This window comes from Carcharodon carcharias, chromosome 14 (genome assembly GCF_017639515.1).
Source record: "Carcharodon carcharias isolate sCarCar2 chromosome 14, sCarCar2.pri, whole genome shotgun sequence".
Classification (NCBI taxonomy): domain Eukaryota; kingdom Metazoa; phylum Chordata; class Chondrichthyes; order Lamniformes; family Lamnidae; genus Carcharodon; species Carcharodon carcharias.
Genome location: NC_054480.1, coordinates 81,325,491 through 81,343,601, shown reverse-complemented (window position 1 = coordinate 81,343,601; position 18,111 = coordinate 81,325,491). Strand labels below are relative to the sequence as shown.

The following is an 18,111-nucleotide window of genomic DNA, read 5'->3' as shown; positions in this document are numbered from 1 at the left end:
GTGGGAATCCTCTCTGAGTGATCACTCTCAGTGATCCACACTCCTGTCAAGTGGGAATCCTCTCTCAGTGATCCACAACCCAGTCGAGTGGGAGTCCTCTCTCAGTGATCCACACTCCTGTCGAGTGGGAATCCTCTCTCAGTGGTCCACACTCCTGTCGATTGAGAATCCTCTAACAGTGATCCACATTCCTATTGAGTGGGAATCCTCTCTCAGTGATCCACACTACTGTCATTTGGGAATCTTCCTTCAGTGATTCACACTCTTGTCGAGTGGGAATCCTCTCTCAGTGATCCACACTGCTCTTGATTGGGAATCTACTCTCAGTGATCCCTCTCAGTGATCCACACTCCTATTGAGTGGAAATTCTCTCTCAGTGATCCACATTGATTGGGAATCTTCTCTCAGTAATCCACATTCCTAGCAAGTGGGAATCCTATCAGTGATCCACATGCCTGTCATTTGGGAATCCTCTCTCAGTGATCTACACTCCTGTCAAGTGGGAATCCTCTTTCAGTGAGCCACACTACTGTCAAGTGGGAATCCTCTCTCAGTGATCCACACTGCTGTCAAGTGGGAATTCTCTCTCAATGATTCACAATCTTGTCAAGTGTTTATCCTCTTTCAATGATCCACACTCCTGTCAAGTGGGAATCCTCTCTCAGTGATCAACAATCCTGTCAAATGGGAATCCTCTCTCAGTGATCCTCACTCCTAGCAAGTGGGAATCCTCTCCCCGTGATCCATACTCCTGTCAAGTGGGAATCCTCTCTCAGTGATCCACGCTCCTGTCAAGTAGGAATCCTCTCTCAGTGATCCACACTCCTGTCAAGTGGGAATCCTCTCTCAGTGATTCACAATCTTGCCAAGTGGGAATCCTTTCTCAGTGATCCACATTCCTATAAATTGGGAATCCTCTCTCAGTGATCCATGCAGCGGTTGAGCGGGAATCCTCTCTCAGTGATCCACACAGCTGTTGAGTGGGAATCCTCTCTCAGTGTTCCACGCAGCTGTCGAGTGGGAATCCTCTCTCAGTGATCCACACACCTGTCGAGGGGGAATCCCCTCTCAGTGATACACACTCCTATCAAGTGGGAATCCTCTCCCAGTGACCCACACTCTTGTCGCGGATGAATCCTCTCTCAGTGATCCCTCGCAGTGATCCACACTCCTATCGAGTGGGAATCCTCTCTCAGTGATGGACACTCCTGTCAAGTGGGAATCCTCTCTCAGTGATCCACACTCCTGTCGAGTGGAAATCATCTCTCAGTTATCCTCAAACCTATCAAGTGGGAATTCTCTCTCAGTGATCCACACTCCTGTCAAGTGGTAATCCTCTCTCAGTGATCCACACTCCTGTCAAATGGGAATCCTCTCTCAGTGATCCACACTCCCGTCGAGTGGGAATCCTCTCTCAGTGATCCACCCTCCTGTCAAGTGGGAACCTCTTTCAGTGATTCACATTCTTTTTCGAGGGGGATTCCTCTCTCAGTGATCCACACAGCTGTTGAGTGCGAATCCTCTCTCAGTGATGCACGCTCCTGTCAATTGGAAATCCTCTCTCAGTGATCCACACACTGGTCGAGGGGGAATCCTCTCTCAGTGATCTCTCTCAGTGATCCACACTCCTGTCAAGTGGGAATCATCTCTCAGTGATCCACACAGCTGTTGATTCGGAATCCTCTCTCAGTGATCCACACTCCTGTCGAGTGGAAGTCATCTCTCAGTGATCCTCAAACCTATCAAGTGGGAATTCTCTCTCAGTGATCCACACTCCTGTCAAGTTGTATTCCTCTCTTAGTAATTCACAATCTTTTCAAATGGGAATCTTCTCTCAGTGATCCATGCAGCTGTCGAGTGGGTTTCCTCTCTCAGTGATCCAGACAGCTGTTGAGTGGGAATCCTCTCTCAGTGATCCACATATCTGCTGAGTGGGAATCCTCTCTCAGTGATCCACATAGCTGTTGAGTGGGAATCCTCTCTCAGTGATCCACGCAGCTGTCGAGTGGGAATCCTCTCTCAGTGATCCCCACACCTGTCAAATGGGAATCCTCTCTCTGTGATTCACACTTCTATCGAGTGGGAATCCTCTCTCAGTGATCAACACAGCTGTTGAGGGGGAATGCTCTCTCAGTGATCCACACTTCTATTGAGTGGGAAGCCTCTCCCAGTATTCCAAACTCATGTCGAGGGTGAATCCTGTCTCAGTGATCCCTCTCAGTGATCCACACTCCTGTCAATTGGGAATCCTCTCTCAGTGATCCATGCAGCTGTTATCTGGAAATCCTCTCTCAGTGATTTACATTCCTGTCAAGAGGGAACCTCTCTCAGTGATCCACACACCTGTTAAGTGGGAAACTCATTCAGTGATTCACACTCTTGTCAAGGGTGAATCCTCTCTCAGTGATACACATAGCTGTTGAGTGGGAATCCTCTCTCAGTGATCCATGGTCCTGTCAAGTGGAAATCCTCTCTCAGTGATCCATACACTTGTTGAGGGGGAATCCTCTCTCAGTGATCTCTCTCAGTGATCCACAGTCCTGTCAAGTGGGATTCCTCTCTTAGTGATTCACAATTTTCTCAAATGGGAATCCTCTCTCAGTGATCCATGCAACTATCGTTTGGGTTTCCTCTCTCAGTGATCCACACAGCTGTTGAGTGGGAATCCTCTCTCAGTGATCCACACATCTGCTGAGTGGGAACCCTTCTCAGTGATCCACATAGCTGTTGAGTGGGAATCCTCTCTCAGTGATCCATGCAGCTGTCGAGTGGGAATCCTCTCTCAGTGATCCCCACACCTGTCAAATGGGAATCCTCTCTCTGTGATTCACACTTTTATCGAGTGGGAATCCTCTCTCAGTGATCAACACAGCTGTTGAGGGGGAATGTTCTCTCAGTGATCCACACTCCTATTGAGTGGGAAGCCTCTCCCAGTATTCCAAACTCATGTCGAGGGTGAATCCTGTCTCAGTGATCCCTCTCAGTGATCCACACTCCTGTCAATTGGGAATCCTCTCTCAGTGATCCACGCAGCTGTTAACTGGAAATCCTCTCTCAGTGATTTACATTTCTGTCAAGGGGAAACCTCTCTCAGTGATCCACATTCCTGTCAAGTGTGTATCCTCTCTCAGTGATCCACACATCTGTTGAGTGGGAGTCCTCTCTCAGTGATCCACACTCCTGTTGAGTGGGAATCCTCTCTCAGTTATCCACAGTCCTGTCAATTGGGAATCCTCTCTCAGTGATCCACACTCTTGTCGTGGGGGAATCCTCTCTCAGTGATCCACACTCCTGTTGAGTGGGAATCCTCTCTCAGTGATCCACACTCATGTTGAGTGGGAATCCTCTCTCAGTGATCCACACATCTGTTGAGTGGGAGTCCTCTCTCAGTGATCCACACTCCTGTTGAGTGGGAATCCTCTCTCAGTGATCAACACTCCTGTCAATTGGGAATCCTCTTTCAGTGATCCACGCAGCTGTTAAGTGGAAATCCTCTCTCAGTGATTTACATTCCTGTCAAGGGGGAACCTCTCTCAGTGATCCACACTCCTGTTAAGTGGGAACCTCACTCAGTGATTCACACTCTTGTTGAGTGGGAATCCTCTCTCAGTGATCCACGTTCCTGTCAAGTGGAAATCCTCTCTCAGTGATCCTCAAACCTATCAAGTGGGAATCCTCTCTCAGTGATCCACATGGCTGTTAAGTGGGAATCCTCTCTCAGTGATCCACACTCCTGTCAAGTGGGAATCCTCTCTCAGTGATCCACATTCCTATCAATTGGGAATCCTCTCTCAGTGATCCATACTCCTGTCGGGTGGGGAATCCTCTCTCAGTAATCCACAGTCCTGTCAAGTGGGATTCCTCTCATAGTGATTCACAATCTTGTCAAGTGGGCATCGTCTCTCAGTGATCCATGCAGCTGTCGAGTGGGATTCCTCTCTCAGTGATCCACACAGCTGTTGCGTGGGAATCCTCTTTCTGTGATCCACACTCTTGTCGAGTGGGAATCCTCTCTCAGTGATCCACGCATCTGCTGAGTGGGAATCCTCTCTCAGTGATCCACACAGCTGTTGAGTGGGAATCCTCTCTCAGTGATCCACACTCGTGTCATGGGGGAATCCTCTCTCAGTGATTCACACTTCTGTCAAGTGGGAATCCTCTCTCAGTGATCCACACAGCTTTTGAGTGGGAATCCTCTCTCACTGATCCACACTCTTGTCGAATGGGACTTCTCTCTCAGTGATCCACACTCCTGTCAAGTGGGAATCCTCTCTCAGTGATCTACACTCCAGTCGAGTGGGAGTCCTCTCTCATTGATCCACACTCCTGTCAAGTGGGCATCCTCTCTCAGTGATCCATACTCCTGTCAAATGGGAATCCTCTCTCAGTGATCCCTCTCAGTGATCCATACTCCTCTCAAATGGGAATCCTCGCTCAGTGATCCCTCTCAGTGATCCCACTCCTGTCAAGTGTGTATCCTCTCTCAGTGATCCACACTCTGGTCCAGTGCCAATCCTTTCTTAGTTATCCACTCAGCTGTTGAGTGGGAATCATCTCTCAGTGATCCACACTCCTGTCGAGTGAGTATCCTCTCTCAGTGATCCACACTCCTGTCGAGTAGGAATCTTTTCTTAGTGATCCACACAGCTGTTGAGTGGGAATCCTCTCTCAGTGATCCACACTTTTGTCGAATGGGAATCCACTCTCTGTGATCCACACTCCTGTCAAGTGGGCAACCTCTCTCAGTGATCCATACTCCTGTCAAATGGGAATCCTCTCTCAGTGATCCACACTCTTGTCGAATGGGAATTCTCTCTCAGTGATCCACACTCCTGTCAAGTGGGAATCCTCTCTCAGTGATCCACACTCCTGTCGAGTGGGAATCCTTTCTTAGTGATCCACACAGCTGTTGTGTGGGAATCCTCTCTCAGTAATCCACCCTCCTGTCGAGTGGGAATCCTCTCTCAGTGGTCCACCCTCCTATCGATTGGGAATCCTCTCTCAGTGATCCACACAGCTCTTGAGTGGGAATCCTCTCTCAGTGATCCCTCTCAGTGATCCACACTCCTATCGAGTGGAAATCCTCTCTCAGTGATCCACACAGCTGTTGAGCGGGAATCCTCTCTCAGTGATCACACAGCTGTTGAGTGGGAATCCTCTCTCAGTAATCCACCCTCCTGTCAAGTGGGAATCCTCTCTCAGTGGTCCACCCTCCTATCAAGTGGGAATCCTCTCTCAGTGATCCACACAGCTCTTGAGTTTGAATCCACTCTCAGCGATCCCTCTCAGTGATCCACACTCCTATCGAGTGGAAATCCTCTCTCAGTGATCCACACAGCTGTTGAGTGGGAATCCTCTCTCAGTGATCCACACAGCTGTTGAGTGGGAATCCTCTCTCAGTAATCAACCCTCCTGTCGAGTGGGAATCCTTTCTCAGTGGTCCACCCTCCTATTGAGTGGGAATCCTCTCTCAGTGATCCACACAGCTCTTGAGTTTGAATCCTCTCTCAGTGATCCCTCTCAGTGATCCACACTCCTATCGAGTGGAATTCCTCTCTCAGTGATCCACACAACTGTTGAGTGGGAATCCTCTCTCAGTGATCCACACAGCTGTTGAGTGGGAATCCTCTCTCAGTGATTCACTCTCTTGTCGAGTGGGAATCCTCTCTCAGTGATCCACACTCCTGTCGAGTGGGAATCCTCTGTCAGTGATCCATACAGCTGTTGAGTGGGAATCCTCTCTCAGCGATCCACACTTATGTCAAGTGGGAATACTCTCTCAGATTTTCACATTCTAGTTGAGGTGGAATCCTCTCACAGTGATCCCTCTCAGTGATCCGCACTCCTGTCGAGTGGGAATCTGTTGAACACCTATTCAAGGAACAGGCCTTTTATGTTGGTAGCTGAGAGTTAGAGTTTGCAGATGAAGGGGATATAACGATCGAGTACAGGGAGTGGGTTGTTCACCTGTAAAAATACCAAGAGCAGGTAGATTCCCTCTTTCTCGCTGCTGAAATGTTGGAAAGTGAGCAAATATTGGGATATGTGGCAGGGACCAGAGTTGTTGTTTGGACAAAGGTTCTTTCCCAGCCATTGGTTACATAGCAGAGCAGCGAGCCTCATACATAATGAGAGGAATGAAATGGTGTGACCATTTCAAATAGGCAATAAGCAGAGAGTCTGCTCTTGACAGACGAGTCACTTCAAATCTTTACTCTACTCACAGATGATCGATGGTACAAACCGGACGGGAATCATTCGGAAGTCAGCAAATGGAGTTCATCTTTACAAGGATTTTAATCGGAGTGTGAATCTCACTGAGAACAACTCACTCTCTATTGTACACGTGACGGAAGAGGATGCTGGAATATACCGATGCTCCCTCTTTGCTTCTCTGGGAGGCACCAATCAGGATGGAGACGTGACCCTATCAGGTGGGCCTGACTCAGCAGCTCTCAGTATTGAAATCGAGGACAGGTTCAACAAGGTGGGAACAAAGAGGCTTTCCCAGAGCACTCTGAATAAAAATGAGAATCTGGGGAGCAAGTAGGAAAATCAGCAGAGCATTGACAGGAATGAATGGTTTGTGGAATTTGGTGCCAGCAATTTGCACTAAAGAACTTAAGTGGGTTCAAGAGACAGCTAGTGATCTGTCCCTGGTGGAAGAGGGGGCAGTGTAAGTACTGAACTCACAACCTCCAGCCTAAAAATCAGGGCACATTGTTTCCTGTGCTTCCTGTTAACATTTGTGATATTTATCGAATGGCTTCAGGTCAGCTTAGTGGTGAATACTTCTGTGGCTGTAAAGAACAAAGTTGGCCACAAAACATAGATAAAAAGTATTAAACAATTACAAAATCAATTCAAGGGAAAATTCCCCAAATATCAAAACTCCAAATATCAAAACTCCAAGCCCTTGAACTGTTCCAATTTGGGAGGCAAAAAATGAAAATGGTAAACAGAGGGATTTTTTTTATGGGATGTATTTTTGATCTCACTTGTCAATCAGATGGTTAACTATTTATTGATGGTGGAGTGGGTGGGGAGTTCTCTCAATGTGGTCCATCACACTTCATCAGTGTGGTGTAAAGTCCAGTTAGACACGTGACCAATGGCAGAGTGGGAACAATTCCCTCAGAACTTTAGTGGAACATCTTCAATTGAAACCATCTCTGTATGAACCAGGCTGATGGAGGTATAAGAAAAATCAAATAAAAAACACATAACTGCCTTCCCCACTAACTGCTCCTCACAGTTAAGGTTACTAGATAGCTACTGTCTAGATTAAAGTTCTACCTGATGTGAATGGAAGGTGAGAATCTGCCTACAGTGAAGTTCCATCTTTTTTAAACCTTATTTCTTTTCATAAAACCCTAGAATCTTACAACAGTGAAGAAGGCCTTTCAGGCCATCATGCCTGTGCTGGCTCTTTGTTAAAGAACTATCAAATTAACCCCACTCCCCTGCTTATTCCCCATTGCCCTGCAGATTGGCTCACTTCAAGTCTTTATCCAACTCCCTCTCATATGTTACTATTGAATCTGCCTTTCCGCTTTCAAGCTCTGCTCTCACCTTGTTCCATTTTAATCTACCTAAACGCAGCCAGTGAATCACTTGTAATGGCTTCTCTTCCTGCTCCTGCACTGATATCTCTAGTGTTCCCTCAATGATCAAACCTTGGCCCCTCCTATTTCTCATCTACATACCGCCCCTCAGTGACATCCTCCAAAAACACAGCGTTAGTATTGACATGTACACTGACTCCCAGCTCTCCCTCACCACCGCCTCTCTCGACTCCTCCACTGTTGTTAAATTATCAGACTGCTTATCCGACATCCAGGACTGAACAAGCAGAAATTTGCTCCAATTAAATATTTGGAAGACATTGTTTATGATCCCCACTCCAAACTCTGTTCCCTCACTACAGACTCTATCCCTTTACCTAAAAACTGTCAGGGACTGAACTGGACTGTTTTGTAAGCTTAGCATCGTATTTGATCTCAAAGTGAGCTTCCTTTTTTTACTCATTCTTGGGATGTGGGCATCACTGGCTGGGCCAGCATTTATTGCCCATCCCTAATTGCCCTTGAGAAGGTGATGGTGAGCTGTCTTCTTGAACCGCTGCAGTCCATGTGGTGTAAGTACACCCATGGTGCTGTTAGGAAGGGAGTTCCAGGATTTTGACACAGTGACAGTGAAGGCGATATATTTCCAAGCCAAGATGGTGAGTGACTTGGAGGGAAACTTCCAGGTGGTGGTGTTCTCATTTATCTGTTGCCCTTGTCCTTCTTGTTGGTAGTGGTTGTGGGTTTGGAAGGTGCTGTCGAAGGAGCCTTGGTGAGTTTCTGCAGTGCATCTTGTAGATGGTACACCCTGCTGCTACTGTGCATTGGTGGTGAAGGGAGTGAATGTTTGTGGATGTGGTGCCAATCAAGCGGGCTGCTTTGTCCTGGACGATGTCCAGCTTCTTGAGTGTTGTTGGAGTTGCACTTATCCAGGCAAGCAGGGAGAATTCCATCACACTCCTGATTTGTGCCTCCATAACACCACCCGATTCCGCTTCTGTCTCAGCTCATCTGCTGCTGAAACCCTCATCCTTTGTTGCCTCCAGCTCGACGATTCCAACCCACTCCTGGCTGCTCTCCCACATTCTGTCCTCTCTAAACGTGAGATGATCCAAAACTCAGCTGCCTCTGTCTTAACTGACACTGAGTCCCATTCCCCTGCACTCCAGTGCTCACTGACCTACACTGGCTCCAGGTCTAGCAACTTCTTGATTTTTAACTTCTCATCCTTGTTTTTAAATCCCTCTCCAGCCTCACCCACTCCCTATCTCTATAACCTCCTCCAGCCCCATGGCCCTCTGAGAAACCTGCACTCCTCTAATTCTGGCCTCTTGTGCATCCCCAATTATATTTGCTCCACCATTGGTGGCTACATCTTCAGTTGCTTTAGGCTTCAAGCTTGGGAGCTCCCTCCCCACACCTCTCTGTCTCTCGAGCTCTCTTTCCTCATTTAACACACTCCTTAAAACCTAGCTCTTTGACCAAGCCTTTGGTCAATTGAGCTAAGAACGCCTTATGTGGCTCAGTGTCAAATTCTACACAAAAACACTCCTGACAAGCACATGCAAAGGTTTCTAAGGTTAAAGGTGCTAGATAAATATTACAAGTATTGTTGTTTCTGTATTCAAAATCACAATAGCTCGCTGTGTAAAAATAAATGTGCTTATTGCATTGATTTCCCACTTGGGGGTCTTAACTGGTGGTGGAACAGGGCAGTAAATTCCACCCAACATTTGAAAAAAATTCCAAACCTGCTGAGCATTTCCAGCCTTTTCTGTTTTTACCCACTGGTGTTGTTTTTGGTCATTTTCCTCAGACATTCAAACTGTGTCGTCTGCTTACCAACATCCATCTGGTTACTGACCCTCCACGTGGTTACTGACCCTCCACCTGGTTACTGACCCTCCACCTGGTTACTGACCCTCCACCTGCTTACTGACCCTCCACCTGGTTACTGACCCTCCACCTGGGTACTGACCCTCCATCCGGTTACTCATCCTCCAGCTGGTTACCCACCATCCATCGGGTTGCTGACCATCCATCTGTTTACTAACCCTCCACCTGGTTACCGACTCTGCACCTGGTTACTGACTCTCCACCTGGTTACTGACCCTTCACTTGGTTACTGACCTTCCATCTGGTTACTGACACTCCACTTGGTTACTGACCCTCCACCTGGTAACCGAGCCTCCACCTGCTTACTGACCCTCCATCCGGTTACTGATGATTCAGCTGGTTACCCACCCTCCATCGGGTTGCTGACCAGCCATTTGGTTAGTGACACTTCACCTGGTTAGTGACCCACCATCCGGTTACTGACCCTCCATCTGGTTACTGACCCTCCATCCGGTTACTGACCCTCCACCATTTTCCTGACCCTCCACCTTTTTACTGAACCTCCACCTGGTTACTGACCCTCCACCTGGTTACCGAACCTCCACCTGGTTGCTGACCCTCCATCTGGTTACTGACCCTCCAGCTGGTTACCCACCCTCCATCGTGTTGCTGACCATCCATTTGGTTACTGACCCTCCATCTGGTTACTGACCCTCCATCTGGTTGCTGACCAATCATCTATTTACTAACCCTCCACCTGGTTACTGATCCTCCATCAGCTTACTGACCATCCACCTGCTTACTGACCCTTCACCTGGTTACTGACCCTCCACCTGGTTACTGAACCTCCACCTGGTTACCAATACTCCACATGGTTTCCGAACATCCATCTGATCACCGACCTTCCATCTAGTTGCCGACCCTACATCAGGTTAGTGGTCCTCCACCGGGTTACCTATCCTCCACCCGACTACTGACCCTCCATCCAGTTACTGACCCTCCACCTGGTTACCGGCTCACCATGTAGTTAGTGACCCTCTTCCCGGATAACGACACTCCATCTGATTGCCGACCCTCAATCTTGTTTCTGACCCTACACCTAGTTACTGACCTCCAGGTGGTTACCGACCTCCAATTTTTACTGATCCTCCACCCAGTTGCTGACCGTACACCCAGTTATTGAATCTACAATCATCCGGTAACTGACCCTCCAGCTGGTTACCCACCCTCCATCGGGTTGCTGAAAATCCATTTGGTTACTGACCCTTCACTTGGTTCCTGACCCTCCACCTGGTTACTGACCCTCCACCTTTTCACTGACCCTCCACCTGGTTACTGACCCTCCACCTGGTTACTGACCCTCCATCTGGTTACTGACTTTCTATCTATTTACTAACCCTCCACCTGGTTACTGACCCTCCACCTGCTCACTGACCCTCCACCTGCTTACTGACCCTCCACCTGCTCACTGACCCTCCACCTGCTTACTGAACCCCCACCTGGTTACTAACCCTCCACCTGGTTACTGACCCTCCACCTGCTCACTGACCCTCCAACTGGTTACTATCCCTCCACCTGGTTACTGACCCTCCAACTGATCACTGACCCTCCACCTGCTTACTGACCCTCCACATGGTTACTAACCCTCCAACTGGTTACTGACCCTCCACCTGCTCAATGACCCTCCACCTGGTTACTAAACCTCCACCTGGTTACTGACCCTCCAACTGGTTACTGACCCTCCACCTGGTTACTAAACGACCACCTGGTTACTGACCCTCCACCTGCTCACTGACCCTCCACCTGCTTACTGACCCTCCACCTGGTTACTGACCCTCCATCTGGTTACTGACCCTCCATTCGGTTACTGATACTTCAGCTGGTTATTGACCCTCCAACGGGTTGCTGACCAGCTATTTGGTTAGTGACCCTTCACCTGGTTACTGACCCTCCACCTGCTCACTGACCCTCCACCTGGTTACTGAACCTCCATCTGGTTACTGACCCTCCACTTGGTTACTGACCCTCCATCTGGTTACTCAACCTCCACCTGGTTACTGACACTCCATCCATTTACTCAACCTCCAGCTGGTTACTGACCCTCCATCGGGTTGCTGACCAAACATCTGTTTACTAACCCTCCACCTGGTTACCGACTCTGCACCTGGTTACTGACGCTCCACCTGGTTACTGACCCTTCACTTGGTTACTGACCCTCCATCCGGTTACTGACACTCCATCTGGTTACTGACCCTCCATCTGGTTGCTGACCAATCATCTATTTACTAACCCTCCACCTGGTTACTGATCCTCGATAAGCTTACTGACCATCCACCTGCTTACTGACCCTTCACCTGGTTACTGACCTTCCACCTGGTTACTGACCCTCCACCTGGTTACCAATACTCCACATGGTTACCGAACATCCATCTGATCACCGACCTTCCATCTAGTTGCCGACCCTACATCAGGTTAGTGGTCCTCCACCGGGTTACCTATCCTCCACCCAACTACTGACCCTCCATCCAGTTACTGACCCTCCACCTGGTTACCGGCTCCCCATGTAGTTAGTGACCCTCCACCCGGATACCGACACTCCATCTGATTGCCGACCCTCAATCTTGTTTCTGACCCTACACCTAGTTACTGACCTCCAGGTGGTTACCGACCTCCAATTTTTACTGATCCTCCAACCAGTTGCTGACCGTCCACCCAGTTATTGAATCTAAAATCATCCGGTAACTGACCCTCCAGCTGGTTACCCACCCTCCATCGGGTTGCTGAAAATCCATTTGGTTACTGACCCTTCACTTGGTTCCTGACCCTCCACCTGCTTACTGACCCTCCATCTGGTTAGTGACCCTTCACCTGGTTAGTGACCATCCATCTGGTTACTGACCCTCCACCTGGTTACTGACCCTCCAACTGGTTAGTGACCCTTCACCTGGTTAGTGACCCTCCATCTGGTTTCTGACACTCCATCTGGTTACTGACCCTCCACCTTTTCACTGACCCTCCACCTTTTCACTGACCCTCCACCTGGTTACTGACCCTCCATCTGGTTAGTGACCCACCATCCGGTTACTGAACCTCCACCTGCTCACTGACCCTCCATCTGGTTACTGACCCTCCATCTGGTTACTGACTTTCTATCTATTTACTAACTCTCCACCTGGTTACTGACCCTCAACCTGCTCACTGACCCTCCACCTGCTTGCTGACCCTCCACCTGGTTACTGACCCTCCACCTGCTCACTGACCCTCCACCTGCTTACTGAAACCCCACCTGGTTATTAACACTCCACCTGGTTACTGACCCTCCACCTACTCACTGACCCTCCATCTGGTTACTGACCCTCCATCTGGTTGCTGACCAATCATCTATTTACTAACCCTCCACCTGGTTACTGATCCTCGATAAGCTTACTGACCATCCACCTGCTTACTGACCCTTCACCTGGTTACTGACCTTCCACCTGGTTACTAACCCTCCACCTGGTTACCAATACTCCACATGGTTACCGAACATCCATCTGATCACCGACCTTCCATCTAGTTGCCGACCCTACATCAGGTTAGTGGTCCTCCACCGGGTTACCTATCCTCCACCCAACTACTGACCCTCCATCCAGTTACTGACCCTCCACCTGGTTACCGGCTCCCCATGTAGTTAGTGACCCTCCACCCGGAATCCGACACTCCATCTGATTGCCGACCCTCAATCTTGTTTCTGACCCTACACCTAGTTACTGACCTCCAGGTGGTTACCGACCTCCAATTTTTACTGATCCTCCAACCAGTTGCTGACCGTCCACCCAGTTATTGAATCTACAATCATCCGGTAACTGACCCTCCAGCTGGTTACCCACCCTCCATCGGGTTGCTGAAAATCCATTTGGTTACTGACCCTTCACTTGGTTCCTGACCCTCCACCTGCTTACTGACCCTCCATCTGGTTAGTGACCCTTCACCTGGTTAGTGACCATCCATCTGGTTACTGACCCTCCACCTGGTTACTGACCCTCCAACTGGTTAGTGACCCTTCACCTGGTTAGTGACCCTCCATCTGGTTTCTGACACTCCATCTGGTTACTGACCCTCCACCTTTTCACTGACCCTCCACCTTTTCACTGACCCTCCACCTGGTTACTGACCCTCCATCTGGTTAGTGACCCACCATCCGGTTACTGAACCTCCACCTGCTCGCTGACCCTCCATCTGGTTACTGACCCTCCATCTGGTTACTGACTTTCTATCTATTTACTAACCCTCCACCTGGTTACTGACCCTCCACCTGCTCACTGACCCTCCACCTGCTTGCTGACCCTCCACCTGGTTACTGACCCTCCACCTGCTCACTGACCCTCCACCTGCTTACTGAACCCCCACCTGGTTATTAACACTCCACCTGGTTACTGACCCTCCACCTACTCACTGACCCTCCATCTGGTTACTAAACCTCCACCTGGTTACTGACCCTCCACCTGGTTACTGACCCCCCACCTGCTTACTGACCCTCCACCTGCTTACTGACCCTCCACCTGCTTACTGATCCTCCACCTGCTCACTGACCCTCCACCTGCTCACTGACCCTCCATCTGGTTACTGACCCTCCTTTCGGATACTGATACTTCAGCTGGTTACTGACTTTCCATCGGGTTGCTGACCAGCTATTTGGTTAGTGACCCTTCACCTGGTTACTGACCCTCCACCTGCTCACTGACCATCCACCTGGTTACTCAACCTCCATTTGGTTACTGACCCTCCACTTGGTTACTGACCCTCCATCTGGTTACTCAACCTCCACATGGTTACTGACCCTCCATCCGGTTACTCATCCTCCAGCTGGTTACTGACTCTCCATCGGGTTGCTGACCATCCATCTGTTTACTAACCCTCCACCTGGTTACCGACTCTGCACCTGGTTACTGACTCTCCACCTGGTTACTGACCTTCACTTGGTTACTGACCCTCCACCTCGTTATTGAGCCTCCACCTGGTTACTGACCCTCAATCCGGTTACTGATTATTCAGCTGGTTACCCAACTTCCATTGGGCTGCTGACCAGCCATTTAGTTAGTGACCGTTCACCTGGTTACTGACCCTGCATCCGGTTACTGACCCTCCACCTGGTTACTAACTCTCCACCTGGTTACTGACCCTCCACCTGCTCACTGACCCTCCACCTGGTTACTGACCCTCCACGTGGTTACTGACCTTCCACCTGCTTAGTGACCCTCCATCCAGTTACTGACCCTCCATCTGGTTACTGACCCTCCACCTGCTCACTGACCATCCACCTGCTCACTGACCCTCCACCTGGTTACTGACCCTCCACCTGGTTACTGACCCTCCATCTGGTTACTGACCCACCAGCTGGTTACTGACCCTCCACCTGCTCACTGATCCTCCACCTGGTTACTGACCCTCCAACTGGTTACTGACCCTCCACCTGGTTACTGACCCTCCAACTGGTTACTGACCCTCCATCCGGTTAATGATAACTCAGCTGGTTACCCAGCCTCCATCGGGTTGCTGACCAGCCGTTTGGTTAGTGACCCTTCACCTGGTTACTGACCCTCCACCTGGTTACTGACCCTGCACCTGCTTACTGACCCTCCACCTGGTTACTGACCCTCCACCTGGGTACTGACCCTCCATCTGGTTACTGACCCTCCACCTGGTTACTGACCCTCCATCCGGTTACTCATCCTCCAGCTGGTTACCCACCATCCATCGGGTTGCTGACCATCCATCTGTTTACTAACCATCCACCTGGTTACCGACTCTGCACCTGGTTACTGACTCTCCACCTGGTTACTGACCCTTCACTTGGTTACTGACCTTCCATCCGGTTACTGACACTCCACTTGGTTACTGACCCTCCACCTGGTAACCGAGCCTCCACCTGCTTACTGACCCTCCATCCGGTTACTGATGATTCAGCTGGTTACCCACCCTCCATCGGGTTGCTGACCAGCCATTTGGTAAGTGACACTTCACCTGGTTAGTGACCCACCATCCGGTTACTGACCCTCCATCTGGTTACTGACCCTCCATCCGGTTACTGACCCTCCACCATTTTACTGACCCTCCACCTTTTTACTGAACCTCCACCTGGTTACTGACCCTCCACCTGGTTACCGAACCTCCACCTGGTTGCTGACCCTCCATCCGGTTACTGACCCTCCAGCTGGTTACCCACCCTCCATCGTGTTGCTGACCATCCATTTGGTTACTGACCCTCCATCTGGTTACTGACCCTCCATCTGGTTGCTGACCAATCATCAATTTACTAACCCTCCACCTGGTTACTGATCCTCCATCAGCTTACTGACCATCCACCTGCTTACTGACCCTTCACCTGGTTACTGACCCTCCACCTGGTTACTGACCCTCCACCTGGTTACCAATACTCCACATGGTTGCCGAACATCCATCTTATCACCGACCTTCCATCTAGTTGCCGACCCTACATCAGGTTAGTGGTCCTCCACCGTGTTACCTATCCTCCACCCGACTACTGACCCTCCATCCAGTTACTGACCCTCCACCTGGTTACCGGCTCACCATGTAGTTAGTGACCCTCTTCCCGGATAACGACACTCCATCTGATTGCCGACCCTCAATCTTGTTTCTGACCCTACACCTAGTTACTGACCTCCAGGTGGTTACCGACCTCCACATTTTTACTGATCCTCCACCCAGTTGCTGACCGTACACCCAGTTATTGAATCTACAATCATCCGGTAACTGACCCTCCAGATGGTTACCCAACCTCCATCGGGTTGCTGAAAATCCATTTGGTTACTGACCCTTCACTTGGTTCCTGACCCTCCACCTGCTTACTGACCCTCCATCTGGTTAGTGACCCTTCACCTGGTTAGTGACCCTCCATCTGGTTACAGACCCTCCACCTGGTTACTGACCCTCCACCTGGTTAGTGACCCTCCATCTGGTTAGTGACCCACCATCCGGTTACTGACCCTCCACCTGCTCACTGACCCTCCATCTGGTTACTGACCCTCCATCTGGTTACTGACTTTCTATCTATTTACTAACCCTCCACCTGGTTACTGACCCTCCACCTGCTCACTGACCCTCCACCTGCTTACTGACCCTCCACCTGGTTACTGACCCTCCACCTGCTCACTGACCCTCCACCTGCTTACTGAACCTCCACATGGTTACTAACCCTCCAACTGGTTACTGACCCTCCACCTGCTCAATGACCCTCCACCTGGTTACTAAACCTCCACCTGGTTACTGACCCTCCAACTTGTTACTGACCCTCCACCTGGTTACTAAACGACCACCTGGTTACTGACCCTCCACCTGCTCACTGACCCTCCACCTGGTTACTGACCCTCCATCTGGTTACTGACCCTCCATTCGGTTACTGATACTTCAGCTGGTTACTGACCCTCCAACGGGTTGCTGACCAGCTATTTGGTTAGTGACACTTCACTTGGTTACTGACCCTCCATCCGGTTACTGACCCTCCACCATTTTACTGACCCTCTACCTTTTTACTGAACCTCCACCTGGTTACTGACCCTCCACCTGGTTACTGACCCTCCACCTGGTTACTGACCTTTCAACCGGTTACTGACCCTCCACCTGCTTACTGACCCTCCACCTGGTTACTGACCCTCCATCCGGTTACTGATACTTCAGCTGGTTACTGACCCTCCATCGGGTTGCTGACCAGCCATTTGGTTACTGAGCTTCCATCCGGTTACTGACCCTCCACCTGGTTACTGACCCTTCATCTGGTTACTGACTTTCCATCAGTTTACTAACACTCTACCAGGTTACCGACTCTCCCCCTGCTTACTGACCCTCCATCAGCTTACTGACCCTCCACCTGGTTACTGACCTTCCACCTGGTTACCGACCCTCCACCTGCTTACTGACCCTTCACGTGCTTACTGACCCTCCACTTGCTCACTGACCATCCACCTGCTTACTGACCCTCCATCCGGTTACTGATCCTCCAGCTGGTTATAGACCCTCCATCGGTTGCTGACCATCCATTTGGTTAGTGACCCTTCAACTGCTTACCGACCCTCCATCTGGTTACTGACCCTCCACCTGCTCACTGACCCTTACCTGGTTCTGACCCTCCATCTGATTACTGACCCTCCTCCTGGTTACCGACCGTCCACCTGCTCACTGACCCTCCACGTGCTTACTGACCCTCCACTTGCTCACTGACCATCCACCTGCTTACTGACCCTCCATCCAGTTACTGATCCTACAGCTGGTTATCGACCCTCCATCAGTTGCTGAGCATCCATTTGGTTAGTGACCCTTCACCTGCTTACCGAACCTCCATCTGTTTACTGACCCTCCACCAGGTTACTGACCCTCCACCTGCTCACTGAACCTCCACCTGCTTACTGACCCTCCACTTGGTTACTGACCCTCCATCCAGTTACTGACCATCCACCTGGTTACTGACCCTCCATCTGGTTACTGACCCTCCACCTGCTCACTGACCCTCCACCTGGTTACGGACCCTCCCTCTGCATACTGACCCTCCACCTGCTTACTGACCCTCCATCCGGTTACTGACCCTCCATCCAGTTACTGATACTTGAGCTGGTTACTCACCCTCCATCGGGTTGCTGACCAGCCATTTGGTTATTGACCCTTCACCTGGTTACTGACCCTCCACCTGCTTACTGACACTCCACCTGTTTACTGA

At 50.1% G+C, this 18,111-nt stretch overlaps 1 protein-coding gene across 1 annotated transcript in view; it reads left to right on the top strand.

The window, feature by feature from the left end:
* LOC121287290 overlaps positions 1-18,111 on the top strand; it is a 309,069-nt gene that overhangs the window by 228,850 nt on the left and 62,108 nt on the right. Inside the window, exon 3 of the mRNA XM_041205027.1 lies at positions 6,227-6,434. Within this exon, the coding sequence (XP_041060961.1) occupies positions 6,227-6,434 (208 nt within the window). The remainder of the gene's footprint in view (positions 1-6,226; positions 6,435-18,111) is intronic.